Raw genomic sequence first — 18,189 nt, forward strand, 5'->3', positions numbered from 1 at the left:
CACTTTGGAGTGCAGAGTTTTGCCTGAGTCCCAGTGCTGGCCAACTGCAAAGGTTGAAAACATGAAATCAGTGTGCTCTGGTTTCTCAGTGCAGAGGGGTTGGGAGATTGAATCTACGTGCCACAGTGACTGCGGTGTGTATGGCTTGTTCAGGAAGTCGGCAATGAGCTGGAGACGCCAGGGAGGCAGGGCGTCTGATAAACAACCTCCATGGTTTCAGAAGGCAGAGCAGATTCCTAGCAGAGGAGGCTTTGCCTGGTGTTTCCTGTTGCTTTTAAAGGTTTAAATATGTCTTCATATTTACCCTGGAGTTGTAAGGATGTACAACAAAACCCCTTTTGTTGCAGGCGATTGATGAGAACAAGGGTTAAATTCCTACGACATCTTATCAATGTGATAACAGAATGATTTTGAGCAAAACAGAATGATTCAAGGTCCCGCAGTACAGGAAAAATCTATAGTAAAAATCATTACCTGACTTTTTTACTACTGTCAGTATAAACTACTTAGCTATAAAGCCAGTTCAACAATCTTATTTATAGTCAGACACAGCCATGATCTTGAAATCCAACTTTCAGTTCAGTGTCAGAGGACTCAGAGTTTACATTTAGCAGGCGCCCTTGGACTAAACGCTGAAACCAGGTTTTGCAGATGGCACACGGGCATTTCAGTGTGTGATCACGTTGTTTTTCTGTCCACACTCAGGATGGACGACGCCGAGGCCTGTTTTATCCTAAGCAGCCGCTGTGAGGTGGACCGGACATCCTCCGTGAGTCTCTCAAATCTCTGCTAAAAATTGTTTTCTTTTCACCTTTACAGAGATTTTTAAAATTTCGATTATGTTTCATCTTTCAGCACCAAATACTGGTGACAGTAAAATTTTCCTAAGAAGAAGCAAATGCTTTGAAATGATCTTTGCCATATTGTAAGTTTAACAGGCTCATAGACAGCGTCAACAAAGGTTTTTTTTGAAGTAGTTTGTCCTAATACTTGGGTTTTCTGTTGATCAGAGTAGAATCAGTCATGTGTATATACAAGCGAGACCATTTTGTATTTCATACACCTTGTGCTGTGTGGTTTTGCCAAAATGGTCTCAGTTTTTTCAAGTTACAGACAAGGCACTGGGTCAGGGAGTCTGCATTAGAATCAGCTGAGAAATCACTAAAATACCGGCATGTGTGAAAACTCTGTTCAGAATATACAAGCTGGAGATCGAAATATGTGTCCTCTAAAAACATCCTAGGTGGTTTTCGACCACATCTCCACTTGGCAGCCTTTGGCTTATGTGACCTTTATGATGTATATTGAAGCCTAAATTTCTGTGTTTAATTAAATTAAATGGTAGTTTATCAAATTATAACTTCTATTCTTAATTGTATCCTTTCAATTTTATTAAGTATAAGAAATGCTTTATCATTTTGATGAAGAGGCACCGCTCACTTGTGCCTCTTTCTACGGCCATGAGTCCATCTCTGGCTGTGTCTGGGGTCTACAGATAAATGAGTCACTGGTGACTTCCACAGTGACCGTGACAAGACAAAATACTCCTGGGTCTTTCAGGACATGCGAGAGGCTTCCCTTTAACATTAACTCAGGACTGTCAGTCCTTAACGGGGGAAGGGATTCTGTGGTCCTCACCCCCTGGCCTGAACTTCCCAGTCATGTTTCTACCATTGTTTAGCCTGTGTCACCGTCAACCTTGTGTTCCTCAAGCGGTGACTCCATGTTGGGACACTTGCAGTCTTCCAGGATCTGTAACGTTTTTGAGTTACAAAAGAAGCACTAGGAAATACATGCCCAACATCTTTTTTTAAAAAAGATTTTATATATCTATTTTTAGAGAGAAGGGAAGGGTAAAGAGAGGGAGAGAAACATCAATGTGTGGTTGCCTCTCATGCGCCCCCAACTGGGGACCAGGCCTGCAACCCAGGCATGTGCCTGGACTTGGAATCGAACCAGTGACCCTTTGGTTCTCAGTCCCATGCTTAGTCCACTGAGCTACACCAGCCATGGCCTAACATCTTTTAGAGTACCCTGGACAATGAGGACCTGGGACTTTCAGGTAGCCTGTGCATTTCATCACACCTGACACACTGCTAGACTGACAGGGAAGGAGTGAAAAGACTCCACCCAGGAGGACAAAAGAGGTGGCAGGTGAGAAAATGGTAACACAAGTTCGGAAGCTGGAAAGCAGAGAGAGTGGTAACTGATTTCACAGACAGAAGGAAATTAAAATTCAAGTTGAGAAAGGAAAAAAAATCCAAAAGGCAGCTTTTGGCAATGAAAACTCAACAGTCTCAGGACATAGAGGCCCCAGAAGCCTTCAGGTCGGGTTGTATGTAGGACTGAACATGTGAATGGGGATTAGGAGTCCGTAAGAGAAATGGTCAGAATCTTCGAACCCCAGGTTCATTGCTGGTCACTGCCCTTGCCTTGGGGGAAGAGGCTTGCTATTTGGAGAATTTAATCCGGGAATACCCCTCCCTCTGAGCTACAGGAATTAAAGAGCACCTTGCCTCACTGAGTGTGAGCGGCTTCTCCTGCAGAACCCAGAACCCTAACAGCCAGAGCCACCTCCCTGCTGGCACAAGAGTGGGAGGAATCTTCTCTGGGGAAAGGGTCCATCGTGACAGAGAATGCCACATAGTCATGAGAGGTAAAATGTAGGTCAATGTTGATATCAGGTCTGGAGTTTCTGAAGTGAAGTCCAAGTGTAGACGAGGCCCCACTCAGGTCCCAAACACCTTTCGAGCCCTTCACTCCTCCCTGTGTTCAGACAACAGGGCTCTCTAGACATTGAAGGAAATTTCTAACAAAAAAAATACTAAATGAAGAAACAAACAAAAAGCTGACAGAAAAGAGGAATTCAGGGGAAACATAAGCAAAACCGTGTCATCTGGCAACTGTCAGATTTGGGGTCACCTTGAGCAGAGAGGCAAAGAGAAGGAGTGGGACCTGGGTCCTGGGAACTGAGTGAAGTTACAGGTCTAGATGGACAGAAAGGGTGAAGAAGAAAGACCGGTGTCATCTGAAGCACCAAGAGCAGTCTGCCTGCTCCGTCGTCAACTGTTCTGTGTTCTTGTGAGTGAGGTCTCGTAGACGTGTCTGCAGCCCTGGGGGAACCAGGCGTTAGAGACTTCACCACCAAGCAAAGGTGGACTCCTGCAGCTGTGCTCGGAGCTGGGGAGGCACCATGCTCCCTTTAGGACTCACAGGCACGACCCATGGACGTGAGGATGGGGTGGGGTTGTCCTAAGGGAGTGGCGAGTGCTGTGTGGAGGAGGGCAAAGGGGGAAAACTTGGGACAAGGCCATAGCATAATCAATAAAAAATAATTTTATAAAGGAGAAAAGAAGTCCTGGTTGGTGTAGCTCAGTGGACTGAACGCGGGCCTGTGAACCAAACAACTGTGGTTCAATTCCCAGTCAGGGCACATGCTGGGTTTCAGGCCAGTTCCCAGCAGGGGACACACAAGAGGCGACCACACATTGATATTTCTCTCCCTCTCTTCTTCCCTTCCCCTCTAAAGATAAATAAATAAAATCTTTAAAAAAAGGAAAAAAAAGAGAAAAGGAAAAACTATAAAACCCAGGAAAATGTTGCACTATGCTCAGTAGCTACTGACATTAGCACAGAAGCCCCCATACTGCTGGGCGGTGGGTCTCCGCCTGTCAGATGCTGTGTCTTAGGAAGGGCCCGGCTTCCTCGCTGCTGTAGACTTCGTTTCCCCCAGAGAAGTGGCTTCACAGCTCCTACCGTCCACTCACCCCTCCTGCCCCAGGGCTCAGCTCAAATTCTGCCAGGACAGTAGACCCAAAATGAAATTAAAGTAATGAAACTCTGCTCTTTGATTCACCCAAAGGTTAATAAGCACATCATTTTTTTTTTTTAAATATCTAGGTTGTCTTGCTTCCTTTAATCTTCTTGTACAGACGGCCTTGGGGATGCGGGGAATACCCTAGTTTAGTCATGCGGTGCCCGTCTGTGCTACGCATTTTCTGTGATATTTTGGTTTTCTCATTTCAGGACCACCAAACAATTCTGAGAGCATGGGCTGTCAAAGATTTTGCTCCAAATTGTCCTTTGTATGTCCAGATATTAAAGCCTGAAAATAAATTTCATATCAAATTTGCTGGTAAGTTTAGTCTAAAATAAGATCCTTTGAATGTTCTCAAACTCCCGCTGTGACTGTGAGAATTAGGTCTCTGAAGTTAGTGGAAGCTTATTATACCCATGTTTCTACTGAGCAGAAGAGTGTTTTTTTTTTTATCATCTGCTTGTTATAAGGGAATTTATCCATGTTAAAATGTGACAAGAGAATGATTTGGGGTGAATCTTACTTTGTCATATAATGTGGTGATTTTAGCAATCAAAGTTACTGGATACTTATTAAGCCTGAATTGATTAGCAGTGATAACTTGTGCATGATATAGGCACAGGATTCAAGTCTTATATCTATTAATTTATACTTACATTTCCACACAGATAAGACCTTGCTATAGATTATTTAACATACATATAAACTTACAATACAGCTTAGTAATATATTAAAGTATATTTAAATAAATTTGACTTGGGGGATAGATTTTGAAAATGATTCTAGAAAATGACATAGGCATTTTTTTGTGGAGACATGGTTTTTAAAATAATTATTCCCATGAGATTATACTTTAAACTGTTAGAAACTTAAACAGTAAAATGGCACTTTAATTTTCGCTTGAATGCTTCTGTAGGAACTAACTGTGATCAAGGCAGTAATATGCATTGTTAAAATTCTTCTATTATTATTTATTCATTATTCTATGATTTTTTGAAATTTTTATTCAATTTTGGGAGTTGGCATTGGTTAATAAAATTATATAGGTCAGGTATAAAATTCTACATTACATCATTTCTATATTTGTTCACCACCCCAAGTCAAGTCTCCTTCCATCACCATTTGTGATGGAAGGGTAAATCCCCTTTACCCTGTTCTTCCTCCCCCATCTTCCTTTTCCTCTGGTCATCACCATGGTGGTGTCAGTCTATGAGTTTGGGTTTTTAGAGGGTTAATCTTTTCATTTTCTCACTGAACTCCCATCCCCCTCCCCTCTAACATTTGTCCGTCTGTTCTCTGTATCTGTGAGTCTACACCTTGTGTTTTTATATTCCATCTGAATAGTCTAAAGCTTCAAAAGTAATTAAATGTAAATCATTTTAACTATGCATTATCCACATATATTTTCTTCAGAAGAGGTGTTTACGTATCTTAAAATGATTACCTCATAATAGTTAAATGCAAAATTATAAACACTTTTAAATGCTAATAAGAAAACCATGAAATTATTGCTATTTAATTTGCTCTTTTATTCTTTAGCTTTGAGACTAATAATGCCATTTTTTCTAAAAATGTGTAGCATACAATTGAAACCGATGGCTCTCAACTTTGGCTGCATTTTAGTATCTCTTTGGTAAATTTTCATTAAAGTGCTAATTTGGATTCTGATTTAAGTGGTTAGAGCTGGTGTCAGGGTTTCTTTAAACCTGTTTTCTAAGCTGAAAATTAAAAATAACAGTACCTTCTTTGTGGAAGATTTTGTAAAATGAAAGTATTCCATCTATTTCCTGTTACACAAGTTATTAGCCTTCAGGCAATGCCTTTTTTTTAAAACTAAAAGAACTTTGTAACTAAGCTGCCTTATTATTATTATTATTATTATTATCATCATTATTATTAGGCTAAAGGGATATTTTTGCACATTTTCATCATACTGATAATGCCTTGCTATGGTAAGATTTTTAGGAAGGCAGTAAGGACATAGCACTAGGTCAGGTCCTAAAAGTATGAATTTAAATCTGAGTGCCCCCACTGAGGGTTCAGTCAGGCAAACCTGCATTCTAAGGCCTCTTCTCCTCTCCTGTTAAATGGCTGTAATATACACGATGTCTCTGTTTCATTGGTTGGGATTAGCAATAAGGATTAATTACACAACGTCTACATCGTGTTAGGTGTCCAATAAACACATGCGGAATGTGGATCTTGAGACAACATCTGGTTTGGGGAGACAACTTTAATTTTAAATGCGTTAATAACTAGAAGTCAGAGCAGACTTTGGTTTTTCTTCCCTTCTTTGGCAACTCATTGATTGGCTCACAACAGATAGATTAAAATCACTGAAATAGTTTCCTTTATAAACAGAAAACTATGAAGACTCTTCGTACTGATTCTCTTTCACATTCTTCTTTTGCCATTATTTTGACAAGCTCATTGAAATGAATGGAATATTTCAAAATTCCGTCCCAAGAGTTTATCTTACTGTTTCTCACTTACGGCACCTGCTGAAATTTATTTTCACCCGTGTTACTTTCTGGTTGAAATTACATCTTGGAGGGACTCTTTATTTTATGAAAAAATGAAAGCATCCAATTTTATTAAAATGCCATAAAAACAGTCTAGGGTGGTGTATGAGACTCCAAAAACAATATCATATATTTGTACCTCAGCATGGGATTAAAAATTTGTGAAGTTTACCATTCAAAAGATGGGGTTTCAAGCCGTCACTTAGTTTGTGGCATGGATTGGTGAAATAACGGTCACCGATGGACCATGCTCCCTAGGTCTGTCCCACTGCCACATGACTTGGCGGCTTGGTCTGCCAGGAGGTGAAGTCTATTTCCCCAGACCTGAATATGGTGTGTCTTGTGACCGGCTTTGACCGATAGAATCAGATACAAGTGATGTATAACTTCAGAAGCTAATCCTCAGTGGACAGGGCAGCTCTACTTTGCCTTCATTACCTCCCTGCCCAGAAACTGCATCTAAAAAATCTTGATTTAGCTTTTCAAGGATAAAACATCCCAGGGAAAGAGGGGGGCATTCTTCCCGGACACCCTACCTCTCTGGCTCCCAACTAACCTGCCAGGCAACCCAACGACCATGCTGACCACAGTATTTGGGGAAGTAAAATAGTGGTCGTTGAAGTCACTACATTTTGGACTAATTTGTTATACAGCAGTAGATAACTACTATTGTTTGTAATTATGATTTTTGTCTTTGTAACCCCACAGGTATTAAATAGCATGACTCTAGTTACCACAAGATATAAAATATGTTATTTCTAGTTATTTAAATAGCCTTTTTAATTCACCCTAAGTTGTGGAACTTTTATCGTAACACTGGTATATATTTAAAACATAAATGAATGTTTTTAATAGGTAGAAAAGAGAAACTTCAAAATTTGACTTATTGGAAAGCAAAAGTAATGTAGCAACCTAGCAACTATACTTTGTGCAAATCTACCATTCCTATTATTTAAGTGTCCTTTTCCCCTGAGCAAAATGTAGACATTTATTAAAGTATTGAATCATTACACTATCATTTGAATAGATGGCCATATCAATTATCATACTATTAATTATAATTAAAATAATGATCTACACTTCGATCACAGGGAAAAGGTCCCATGAACATGCCTTCAGCAATAGAGAAGATACACAACCCTTATTTTCACCAAATGTGGAACTAGGAACCCTAAAGATAGACAGAAAGAATAAAATCTTTAGCAAGATAATAATTATAAGAAGAGATTGCTGCATACGAACCCCTGTACACAACAAATCATAATGAGAGTGAAGTAATAAAAAACAAACTCAAATTGACTCAAAGAAAAACAAAGCATGCTTCCAACAATTTGTCCTGCTTAGAATAAATTTGTCCAAATAGAGAGATTAATATTACAAATTCTAGGAAAGAACATCAGTCAAAATCTTTGTTCTGCTGTATATTAACTGCATGTCTCAGGCTTTTTAATGTCTCCAAGCCTGAGTTCTTCAAAGTAGAAAATGAAGGTAGTAAGAAAAACTACGCCTTAGGGTTGTTAGACTCTCATTAGTACATCAGCCGTTAGTAACTGGTACCTACTGAGTTGATGATTACCATTACTCTCAAATACCCACTTTCCACTCTCCTAACAAATTTATATGATTCTTGTTTGCAGCAAAAGTAACTGAGGAATGTCTGTGATATTTTACAAACAACTCATTAGAGATATTCAAAAAGCACATAATTCTCAGCATGCCCATATTTTACAGAGAATAGAAAGAGAAAGATATCTCCTCAACTCATTTTAGGGGGCTAACATAAACTCTATATACAACTAATCAAGGGTAGCATGAGAAATGATAATAAATAAATTAATTTAACTGATGAACATTGTTGAAAAACTGATAAAAATATATTAGCAAAATGAACAATGTTTATTTTTTATTGAAAAATAAATAACCAGCTTTAAATTATTCCAGAAATAGATCATCATGTTAAAGGAAAAAATATATTAACATTTCAATGGATATAAAAAAGTATTTGAGAGAGAATTCAATATCCACTCACAATTAAAGAAAAATAAAAAGAAAGAAAAAGTGTTAGAAAAGTACAACTAAAGAACACCTTAAGGCAAGTTATCTACAAAATAACCTTGGGAAAAACTGTATTGATCACATAATGAAAGTCTCCCTTTACAGCCCTGGCTAGTGCAGCTCAGTGGATTGAGCACAGGCCTACGAACCAAAGGATCGTGGTTTGATTCCCAGTCAGGCAGGGCACATGCCTGGGTTGCAGGCCAGTTCCCAGCAGGGGACGCACAAGAGGCAACCATACACTGATATTTCTCTCCCTAACCCTTCCCATCTAAAGATCAATAAATAAAATATTTTTAAAAATCTTTACAATTAGGTATAAACAAGGGTGCTTGCTGAGGCCTCTTTAACTCAGCATCTCCTAGGAAACCTTAAGAAGTGCAGTAAGGCTACAAAAATAAAGAAAAGAAACAAGCATTGGAAAGCAAAAAGGAAGCAATGTGTTGCCATTGTCCACACAGTAGATTCTCTGCTACTGCCGATGCACCTTTTCTTTCAGAGAGTTCATCCACTCGTCTGATTTCCAAAATCAGACCTCTCCCCCAGTCCCCACCATGGCCCCAGTCCTGCCTCTCCCTACACAGTCCGTGCCTCCGTTAAGTTTCCAAGAGCGGTCTCAACATGAAGACATCTAGAAATAGCTGACTTTCCCTAATGTTCAATCTGTTTCTCCCCCATTCTTCCCAACACCATCTACTTGGAACTCACGCCCAAAACCCAGGAGTTAGTCTTCCGTCTTCTGCATCCAATCCACCTATAGGTCACACGCCCTGCATATCCCAGACTGACCCACTGACACAACCCTAGTCCACACCAAGATCAAGTTTTACTTAGCGTTTCAAAACGCTCCCCCGCTTTTCCCTGGGTATTCACACACATCCCAGCACATTTGCCATAGCGTTTGCAGTCCACATGCTATAGGAGGCGCCTACAGCTTCACACCTCTGATGTCAGCCTGGACTCACTCGCTCCCTTGCTAGTACATATCACTATGTACTAGCAAGGCCAACATTCTTGTACATATCACTATGTTATTTTATTTTTAAAATTTTATTATCTTTTTTGACATTACCTTCTAGTCCCCTTAGACTCCTACCCCCAGCAGTCACCACACTGTTGTCCATGTCCATGAGTCCTTTTTCCTTCTTGCTTGATTCCTCCACCCCTAAACCTTCCCCCACTACTAGCTGTCAGACTACTATCCATCTGTGAGTCTGTCCCCATTTCCCTTGTTAGTTCGGTTTATTCATTAGATTCCACATATGAGTGAAATTATATGGAGTTTGTCTTTCTCTGACTGGCTTATTTCACTTAGCATAATGTTCTCCAGGTCCGTCCATACTGTTGCAGAGGGTAAATTTTTCTTTTTTACAGCTGAGTATTATTCCACAGCCCAAGTATCCAACATCAACTGTGGAGCATTTACACAATCTCTCTATTTTAAAAAGATTCTTTCCATTGCCTTATTTTTGCCAGCCTCTGGAGATCAAAAGTTGAATGGCAGTGTAGCTTTGGTTATGTGAAATCTCTGCCAGTGAGAAGTATTTTTACTGATGCACTTAGTGTTTACAAGGTGGCAGCTGGGTCCCACACTACGGTTAACCTCAAACGGTGGTTAGACACCATCTTGTATTCTTTGCCAACCTTCTGTGGGACTCACAGTCCTGGGAAAGGATTTCCAAGGTCGACTCTCTGTAGAAGTCACCTGGAAGGCAGATTATGCCTCCACTTTGTTTAGCTCTTCATAAATTGTCTCTGGTTAGTTCCAAACCGTGAGGAAAAAGGCAACACATCATAGTAGCTTAGTTGTCAGACATGTTTTTGTAGAGCCAAATTTAATCAGAATAAAAGCAGGCTTGTATTTCTTTCTGAAATTTACATTTCAAAATTCATTAAAAAAAAACCCTAAAAAAAACTGCACAAAATAAAGCAAAGAAGGAAAAATTTGTACTTTACCAGGAAGAAACCCTTTAGTGCAAAACCTTGAATGAACTTCACAAAAGGACGGTGGTCTCCAATTAGCTGAATTTCAAAGAAGTTTGCTGTTTGTCTCCTAGACAAATGAAACTACTCAAAACCTCAGTGGGAGGTGAATCTATGTTATGTGTGTAAATCAACTGCCATGTTAGGTTAATAATCTACTCTCACCCCTCAAATAAAGTGTTATATTGTCTGTGAATGTTCAAGTCTCTTGACTTTATTCACAAATTTTCTTTTCTACTTCAGGGTCCTCTGAAAAATCTCCCACTTTATTTTAACAGATGTTAAACTGGTAAATTGCACCCACAAGGAGGAGGAAAGAATATAAAAATCAATTTGCAGATGAGTTTGAATTTTCCACTAATTTTATTCGCATGCTTTGATTATTGTATTTCATAAGGAACAGAGTTTGAGTTGTAGTTCATGAATGAGAGGAAGAATAGGAAAATGTTGACTGAGTTAAATACTTCCTAAATCACAACTAAAATATGCCAGGAAGAATGAATCATTCTAGAACAGTAGGAGTTAGTTTGGGGAATAAAAAAAAATCTATTGCAATAAAGTTAAAAGGATAGGCAGGAGTAAACACCTGTTAACATTAATCATTGGTAATATTTCATAAACACATTTTTCTGATAGTAGATGGTTACCAGTATAAAAGAGTATTGTTTGAAACCCACACACACACACACACACACACACGCGTGTGCATGTCTGCACACACACCCACTTCCTGGAGAAGGGATTTACTGAAAAATGAAGGTCTTGCTTCCATTTAGCCACCATCTACTTTTTAATGTAACACCAGCCATTCTAATGCCTCGCTTTTTCCTACCCAAAAAAGAGAGTGGAAAAATATTTCCAAGCAGTATAAATATTGGAAATGATCTTAGCTGTTTCTAAATAACATATGTGTGTGCAAGGCTTCACTTTCACCAAATGTTGAGGTGTGAGTTTTCCCTGCTGAATAATTTCTTCATTTCCCATGTAACACCCACATAGACATCATTTTCAACTCCATCCTCGCAGCCCACTTAAGAACATAGTGCTTTGAAATCCTGTATTTTAAAGTTAAAGCACCAAAACTTTGAAAATTCTCCAATTTTAACTCTATTTTTCATTAAAATATAGTTCTGTCAGTTTCAGGCATGTGACGTAATGGCTTGACATCTATGTCTATGTCTATATCTATATCTACATCTATCTCTGTCTCTATGTCTATTATCTTATGATGTGCTCACCATAATAGGTCCAGTAACCATCTGCCACGGTACCTAGTTACTACGAGGTTACTGCTTATTTTCAGTAAGCTGTCCATCACATCCCCATCGTTACCCTAAACCTGTGACTTTTCAGTCTGTAAAGTCATTTCTTAAAATCAATGTTTTATAAAGAAGGTCGAGCATATTGTTTTTCACTCCCATTTTCTCACTCAAACATTTTTATCAAGTCCTACTGTGGGAGATTGGTGATTCCAGGCACGAGGGGTATGAGGATGAGTGAGATGGACTAGCAGTCAACCCAACAGCAAATTTTCTCTTTTTGTTTACGTCTCTCCCATTGCGAGTGAGCCAGCGTGCTTCTGCACTCGGATCAAAAGCACGGCTCCAGCTGAGCCTGTTATCTCTGTAGCGCTTGATTGCGACCTCCTGGTCTTCCTCCCTGACCTGCTCCCCTCTGTCTGGATCAAAACTCATGATACCAGCTATGATCTTGTCTCACTAGGTTTACTTGATGAGTTTAGTTGATCTGATGGAATTATAGGTAGTCATGGTTTTTGTAATTTAATGTGATATCTCCATCCCTGGAGTAATTACTTTTGCATTGTAAAGGCCCTCTTAAACTACAAATTTTAGCTCCAAAAGAATGAATTCCTAACAGTAGGAGAGCCAGTAATTAAAGATGGCAAATATTGTAATGGGATTTTTCCTTCTATAACATTGTCCCAAATCATACTGCCTGGGAACTTAGTAGCTTCATATTGCACACACAGGAACATGTGTGTGCATGTATGTGTCTGTGTGATTCTGAATTAGGCTTCACTAAAGAACTGGGGTGTTGAGAAGTAATGAGAGTTTTAGGGGAAGGCATAAAATTGTAACTTTAGAGAGCAAAGTGACCTGAGGGGAGATGGGGAGTATAGAGGGGAGGACAGAAAGGACCCCACAGAAGCAATCACTTAGGCAGCTGTAATAGTTGGGGTGACAGGCACGAGGAAAGAGACTGAAGCAGAGTGGCGGTAACAGAAATGCAGGGTAAGAACAGATTCCCGAGTCGCTGCAGATATTCTGTGCACTTACTACCAGCTGAATTCGGGAGCCGAGGGAGCGCGAGGAAGCGTTTTACTGTTTATCTTTGCGAGTCTCATCTCTCGTCTTCTATTTTCACCTTCATATGAATTCTATTATAGCCGTTAATTAATCTCTAATTGCTTAGATGTTCACTGAGCTCTAGAATATAATTTTACATATATAATATGTGTTATCCATATCATTGAGGTTTAATTATACATATTTACTTAGTGAGGTTTAATATTTATATAGACACATACATACATACATCTGTATCACTTAGAAGGTGAAGTATTGTTTGGTATTATTATCATTTTATTAATACGATGATTCGAACATTATACCATTAGCTCTCACAATATCCATAGCTACCATGAACTAGTGAGGAAAGACTAGTTTTGATTGGAACCTAAAAAAAATGAGACTTCTGAGTAAAATTATTTTTCATAAAATATTAAGACTGCTATTTTTATTACATGTTTAAGAGGAAAGGAGATGAATAGAACTGTTTTGCTCTAGAATTCAGGAAACAATTCTCTTTTTGAGCATTTAATTAGTGTGAAACATTTAAAAGCATTACACCATTAAAATAAGACAAGAATTCAAGCAATTTGAAGAACAGAATGTTTTTTATACTCAGCGTCACTGAAATGAAATCAATCTGCTTCACGGCGTATTGCCACCCTCAAACTGGATCGAACTCGCTGTATTAAACAAGCAGTCTTATATTTAGGCCTTGGGAAAGTCAATGGCTTGCAAAGGTTCACTTAAATCTGTTTGTAGCCGTGTAGGGAATCAGTGGGCCTCAACCCTAGAACAGGCACAGGTGCTGATGCCTACACGTTTGTGTTGGTGACATGCACGCACACACATGCACTGTCCCCGATGATTTGCTTTATTGACTCTGGCAATAGGATCAAAATAAAACTCGATGGTTAGAGATGATCTATGGTCCTCTAAGAAGAGGAAGCTGTTTTGACAGACTTTGGCCTACTCACACTCATAATCAGTGTGATAAGAAAACAGTCTGTGAGACTTTTTATAACACCATTTGCTCAGTTGGTCTCTATAACAGACTTTTCTGAGTATAATGAAAACAAAAACGATCAATTTAAAAATTTTACCCTGGTTTCCATTTCTGTTCAAAAGCCTTTTTTTCAAAGGGTATTTGATTTCTGTAAATCAAAACCCAGGGCTGGATTGGTTGAGTGCACTTTCCACGGCTGTTTATTGCCATCTCAAGGGCCGTTACCTAGCAACCCCATGGCAGAAAACTTCTAGTACTTTACATCAAACAGGAGCTCAGAAAACATTGGTGAGACAGACTTTAAAAAATATATCTGACTTATGTAAGTGTAATTAACAATTTTATTTCTCATAAAGTGAAAGGGACTAGCAAATAGATTTGGCTCATATCCACCTATGAATTTGTATTCTTAATTATATTTGCTTATCTTAAAAGCTCTCACCTTAAAAACAATAGAAATGACAATAATAAAGAAACCAAGGATCTCAGACAATTCTGTTATTTTAACATTCCTAACTCTTGAGAACTGTTTCCCACCCTTGAGGTAGTTACAATTAATAGTATGATTCCTGATTTTACAGACAATTATTTGTGCTTATCAGACATACGTGTGCATGCATGAACATACATGCAGAAGGCAGCATCTCCATAAAACCGGGATCATGATTAATTGGATAACGATGGAGTTATTTTGTTTGGCTACTTACATTATTAAAACATGTTCTTGGCATATATTTCAGGAGAATTTATGCATTTTTCGTTTTAATAGTGCATGATTAAAATGATATATAACACTTGATTGGAATTCTGTCCAGCATTTTATACTCATCGTTTATTTTTCTCAGAAAACCTTTGAGGTCAATAGTGTTATTGTTCACGTCTGAAAGAGCAAGGTGGGCGTGGAGGGAGGGAGGGGGAGTGTGCACCTGCCCTAGCCCTTGGTGGGGACCCCAGGGTAGCACGTGCTTTGCAGGCCAGCCGCAGGGCAGAGAGGTCCTGGTATCCTGATCAGAATAAGCAGAAACTGCACAAGAGTGGGAACACACGATGAAATGTCTATCATTCTGAAAGCAGAAACACTTTCTTCAACAAGGAAGGGCCATTGGATGCCACAAAGAAAAACCGAGCAGATGGAACAGTTGCTAAGCAGTGTGGTCTTTGCAGATCTAAGCCAGACTTTGACCACATAGGTCATCTTACCAGTAAGGAAGAGAGTTCAGGGAAAGTGGTTTGACTACAGCAAAATGATCCAGCAGTTAAACAAAACCCATTCGTGTGACCACATCTCCCAGAAAGAGAGGCCGAGAAATGTCATTTCCTCCTGGGCAGCCGTACACCCAGCTGAAACTTGGAGACAAGGTGGGGGCAGTGAAGCTTCTAGCACCCAAGGGAGAAGGAAAGGATGTCTATGGGTGACAGGTGCTGAATTTCCATCACCGCTCAAGTCTTTGTCTGCCCAGGGAGCTATGTGTAGTACTTTCCCTGCAGAGTAAGCTGCCCGTCCATTATGGTGGAAAACACTTCCAAGTGATGTCATTTGTTGCACCCAGCTCAAAGTTCAGGCTGTCTGGGTGATGCAGACTCAGCCCTAGGGGTTCCCACTGGTCTGGCAACAGACACACAAATAAAACAGTGGTTTGCCTGCACTTCCACCCCCTACGCCCATGCATCAGGGAGCGAGATCACTGTAATAAGATGCTGACTTTTGGAAAAGGGAAGAATGGGAGGCCCCCAGCAGTCCTGGGCCCACACCAGTGATGAAATCCTGTGGGATATGAGTTGCAGAGATCGTGTGGTAGATTCCTTGATTGGACACCCATGCTGCTCATGGAGAATAACTCCTTTGTTTATTCGTAAGCTTGGCTCCATTCTCTGTGACCACAAAGAAACAGAAATTGGAGTAGATGACCTCTAGTCACTTCGTCAGAAATTATGCTGTATTCTTTCTTTGATTTATGCAAATGAAGATTGTTATCTGGTTGAATAGTTTATCATATTCCTTGTGTCAATCATTCATATTGATTACATTGATATCTTTTTCGTAAAAAAGGTACTGTATTTACTTTTTATTTAACAAGGAATTCCATGATTATTAGATGTTAACTTCTCAGTATATGACCATGGTTTTCAACCTATCAGATCAAATACCTCTTTTTTATAATAAATATTTTGTAATGCTTCCTTTACTATTCTGGAATGAAATTCAGATAATATAGCTCTTTATACAAATATATTTCAAAAATTAACATAAATACCCTAATTATAATATGAAAAAATAGAAGGGGGAGCTGAATAATAAAGAGGCGTGTATTTCCATATGTAAATGCTCAGGTATGAATACCCAAGGAGACACAGTGAAAAGAGAGATGCTTACTGTCAGTGGTAACGTTAGTAATTTAAACATCCTAAATTTGTATTAATGACTCATAGTGCTGAACAGTATTGTGTTCTCGGATAATTCAGTATTTACTAAACAGTGTGAAACACACTTTGTATTTCTGTGTAAAACTCCAGGAGTGCGTGCCTCACTTCATGGCCTAGTACCTAACTACAGGCTTTTACTGTAGAAGAAAAAGGCATATGCAAAAATAAGAATGGTCACCTAAATTTCCCCAGTCTCCTGTCTTCCAGTTTTTCCTGATGACTACAGTGTTCGATAAAGTGACTCCTGTAACACAACCCTCCCTCCCCCAACACATCACACACAGTCATCCCAGGGAAGGGGTGTATACTCGGGCTGAGCGACATCACCTCCCTCTCCTGTGGCCTCCCCCTCCCAGGTGACATAGTTTCTTATGGTTTCTTTATCATTGAATTTCAATATGGACCCCCTGGCTGCTCTTTGTAACCTTAAGGTAGATCAGATGGGATATTTTTAAACTGTCACACAAGCACGGTTTCCCGTGGTCTCTGACAAGGGGAATTATGGTTTGTACATTCCACTAAGGGAAAGTTCATAGTTACATGTGGTAATGCGGATATGGTAATCACATCTTCCAAATCTTCCGGTGCAGTTTGGATTTTAAAATGCTCTGTTTTATTTCATAAAAAATGCACACTAATTTCTGGTGAAGTGGTTTCTTCCACAAGCCCTCGGTTATAAGGCTTCTCTCCAGGGAGCGCTTGGTTGGTTATGCAGGACGAGTTTTCTTTAGTTTAGTTGTATTCCAGTTTGGTCCTGGGAGGAGTGTGGCTGCCACTCCCTCCTCTGCCATCTTGGGGTTCCTGTTGTACACTCATTTCTTAGAGCTGATTTATTGTCCAGACTAACCCTCAAACCCACCTGCATCCCACCCCCTCCTGCATGCAGGTGAGGCATCAGGAAATGAAACCCTTTGGCAAAGCCCGCCAATTTTGTTAAAGGCAGAACTGGAGTTAGATGCCCCTTTCTCTGTCCGTTACTAACTCATAGTGTACTACTCTCTTTTTTAAATTTTTATTTTAAAATTACAGTTTACATTCAATATTATTTTGTATTAGTTTGAGGTGTACAGCATCATGGTCACCCAATCAAATACTTTATGGAGTGGTTTTCTAGTATTTCCAGCATCCACCTGGCACCTTACGGAGTTCGTACAGTTTTACTGAGTGTATGGCCTGTGCTGTAGTGGCCTCTCTTAAGAAACAGTTTGCTTGGGGGAAAAATTATACATGTAAAACAAGATCTTTAAAGTAAGTGTGTTTATGTTGCGATGATCGTAATTTAATTTGTCGTTTTATTTTTCATATTATTTTAAAATATTCCCATCCCAAGGTAAATTATTCTAATTTACCTATTTTATTTCAAACAGATCATGTGGTTTGTGAAGAAGAGTTTAAATACGCCATGTTAGCTTTAAACTGTATATGCCCAGCAACATCTACACTTATCACACTACTGGTTCACACCTCTAGAGGGCAGTAAGTATATCTTTTCTTTAAGATAATGCATTTTAAATTATATATATATATTATAAAGACAAGTAGCATTATGTGATTTAGAAATATAGCAAGTCAAGGTATATAGCTAGACATGTACCTATGCTGGTATTTGTGTGTTATCTTTGTCTGTTGCAGAGATAGACAGACAGACAGACAAATACAGACCTGTTAGAGGGATTTGCTCTCTCTTCTAACTGATCTTGAGATCACCCATTCCATCCCGAATGCTAATGTCTACATCACTTGTTAGGCCTGGGGTTAGGGCTTCGTTTCTCAGTTTGAGATGGGCACGTAGCAAACGAAACGTTCAAGAACAGGATGAAGACAGTCACCAGCGTAAGACCTTAGAGCTAAGTTTTTCTACTCCTGAGACAAATGTTCGGTCTTCCTGTCTTAAAGCTTTCTATACACAACTGACCTCAAAATTAAAAAAAATTCAATTCTTACAGAATGATAACAAAACCAGAGATATGATTAGCTAATAATGTAGTATGAAGAAATCACTTCTTTATGCATTTCAAGGGAGACGGAGAAAGGTTCCATCATCAAAACACATCGTTCTCATTGACTTGGGTG

The 18,189-nt window shown here is 39.3% G+C and overlaps 1 protein-coding gene across 8 annotated transcripts in view; it reads left to right on the plus strand.

The window, feature by feature from the left end:
- Positions 1 to 18,189, plus strand: part of KCNT2 (potassium sodium-activated channel subfamily T member 2) — a 197,967-nt gene that overhangs the window by 108,251 nt on the left and 71,527 nt on the right. For all 8 annotated transcript variants that reach the window (XM_053667314.1, XM_053667318.1, XM_053667319.1 and 5 more), the window contains 3 exons: positions 706 to 769; positions 4,027 to 4,135; positions 17,484 to 17,592. In XM_053667314.1, coding sequence (XP_053523289.1) covers positions 706 to 769; positions 4,027 to 4,135; positions 17,484 to 17,592 — 282 coding nt within the window. The remainder of the gene's footprint in view (positions 1 to 705; positions 770 to 4,026; positions 4,136 to 17,483; positions 17,593 to 18,189) is intronic.

Source organism: Artibeus jamaicensis, unplaced genomic scaffold (genome assembly GCF_021234435.1).
Source record: "Artibeus jamaicensis isolate MK-2021 breed Jamaican fruit bat unplaced genomic scaffold, CSHL_Jam_final contig_467, whole genome shotgun sequence".
Classification (NCBI taxonomy): domain Eukaryota; kingdom Metazoa; phylum Chordata; class Mammalia; order Chiroptera; family Phyllostomidae; genus Artibeus; species Artibeus jamaicensis.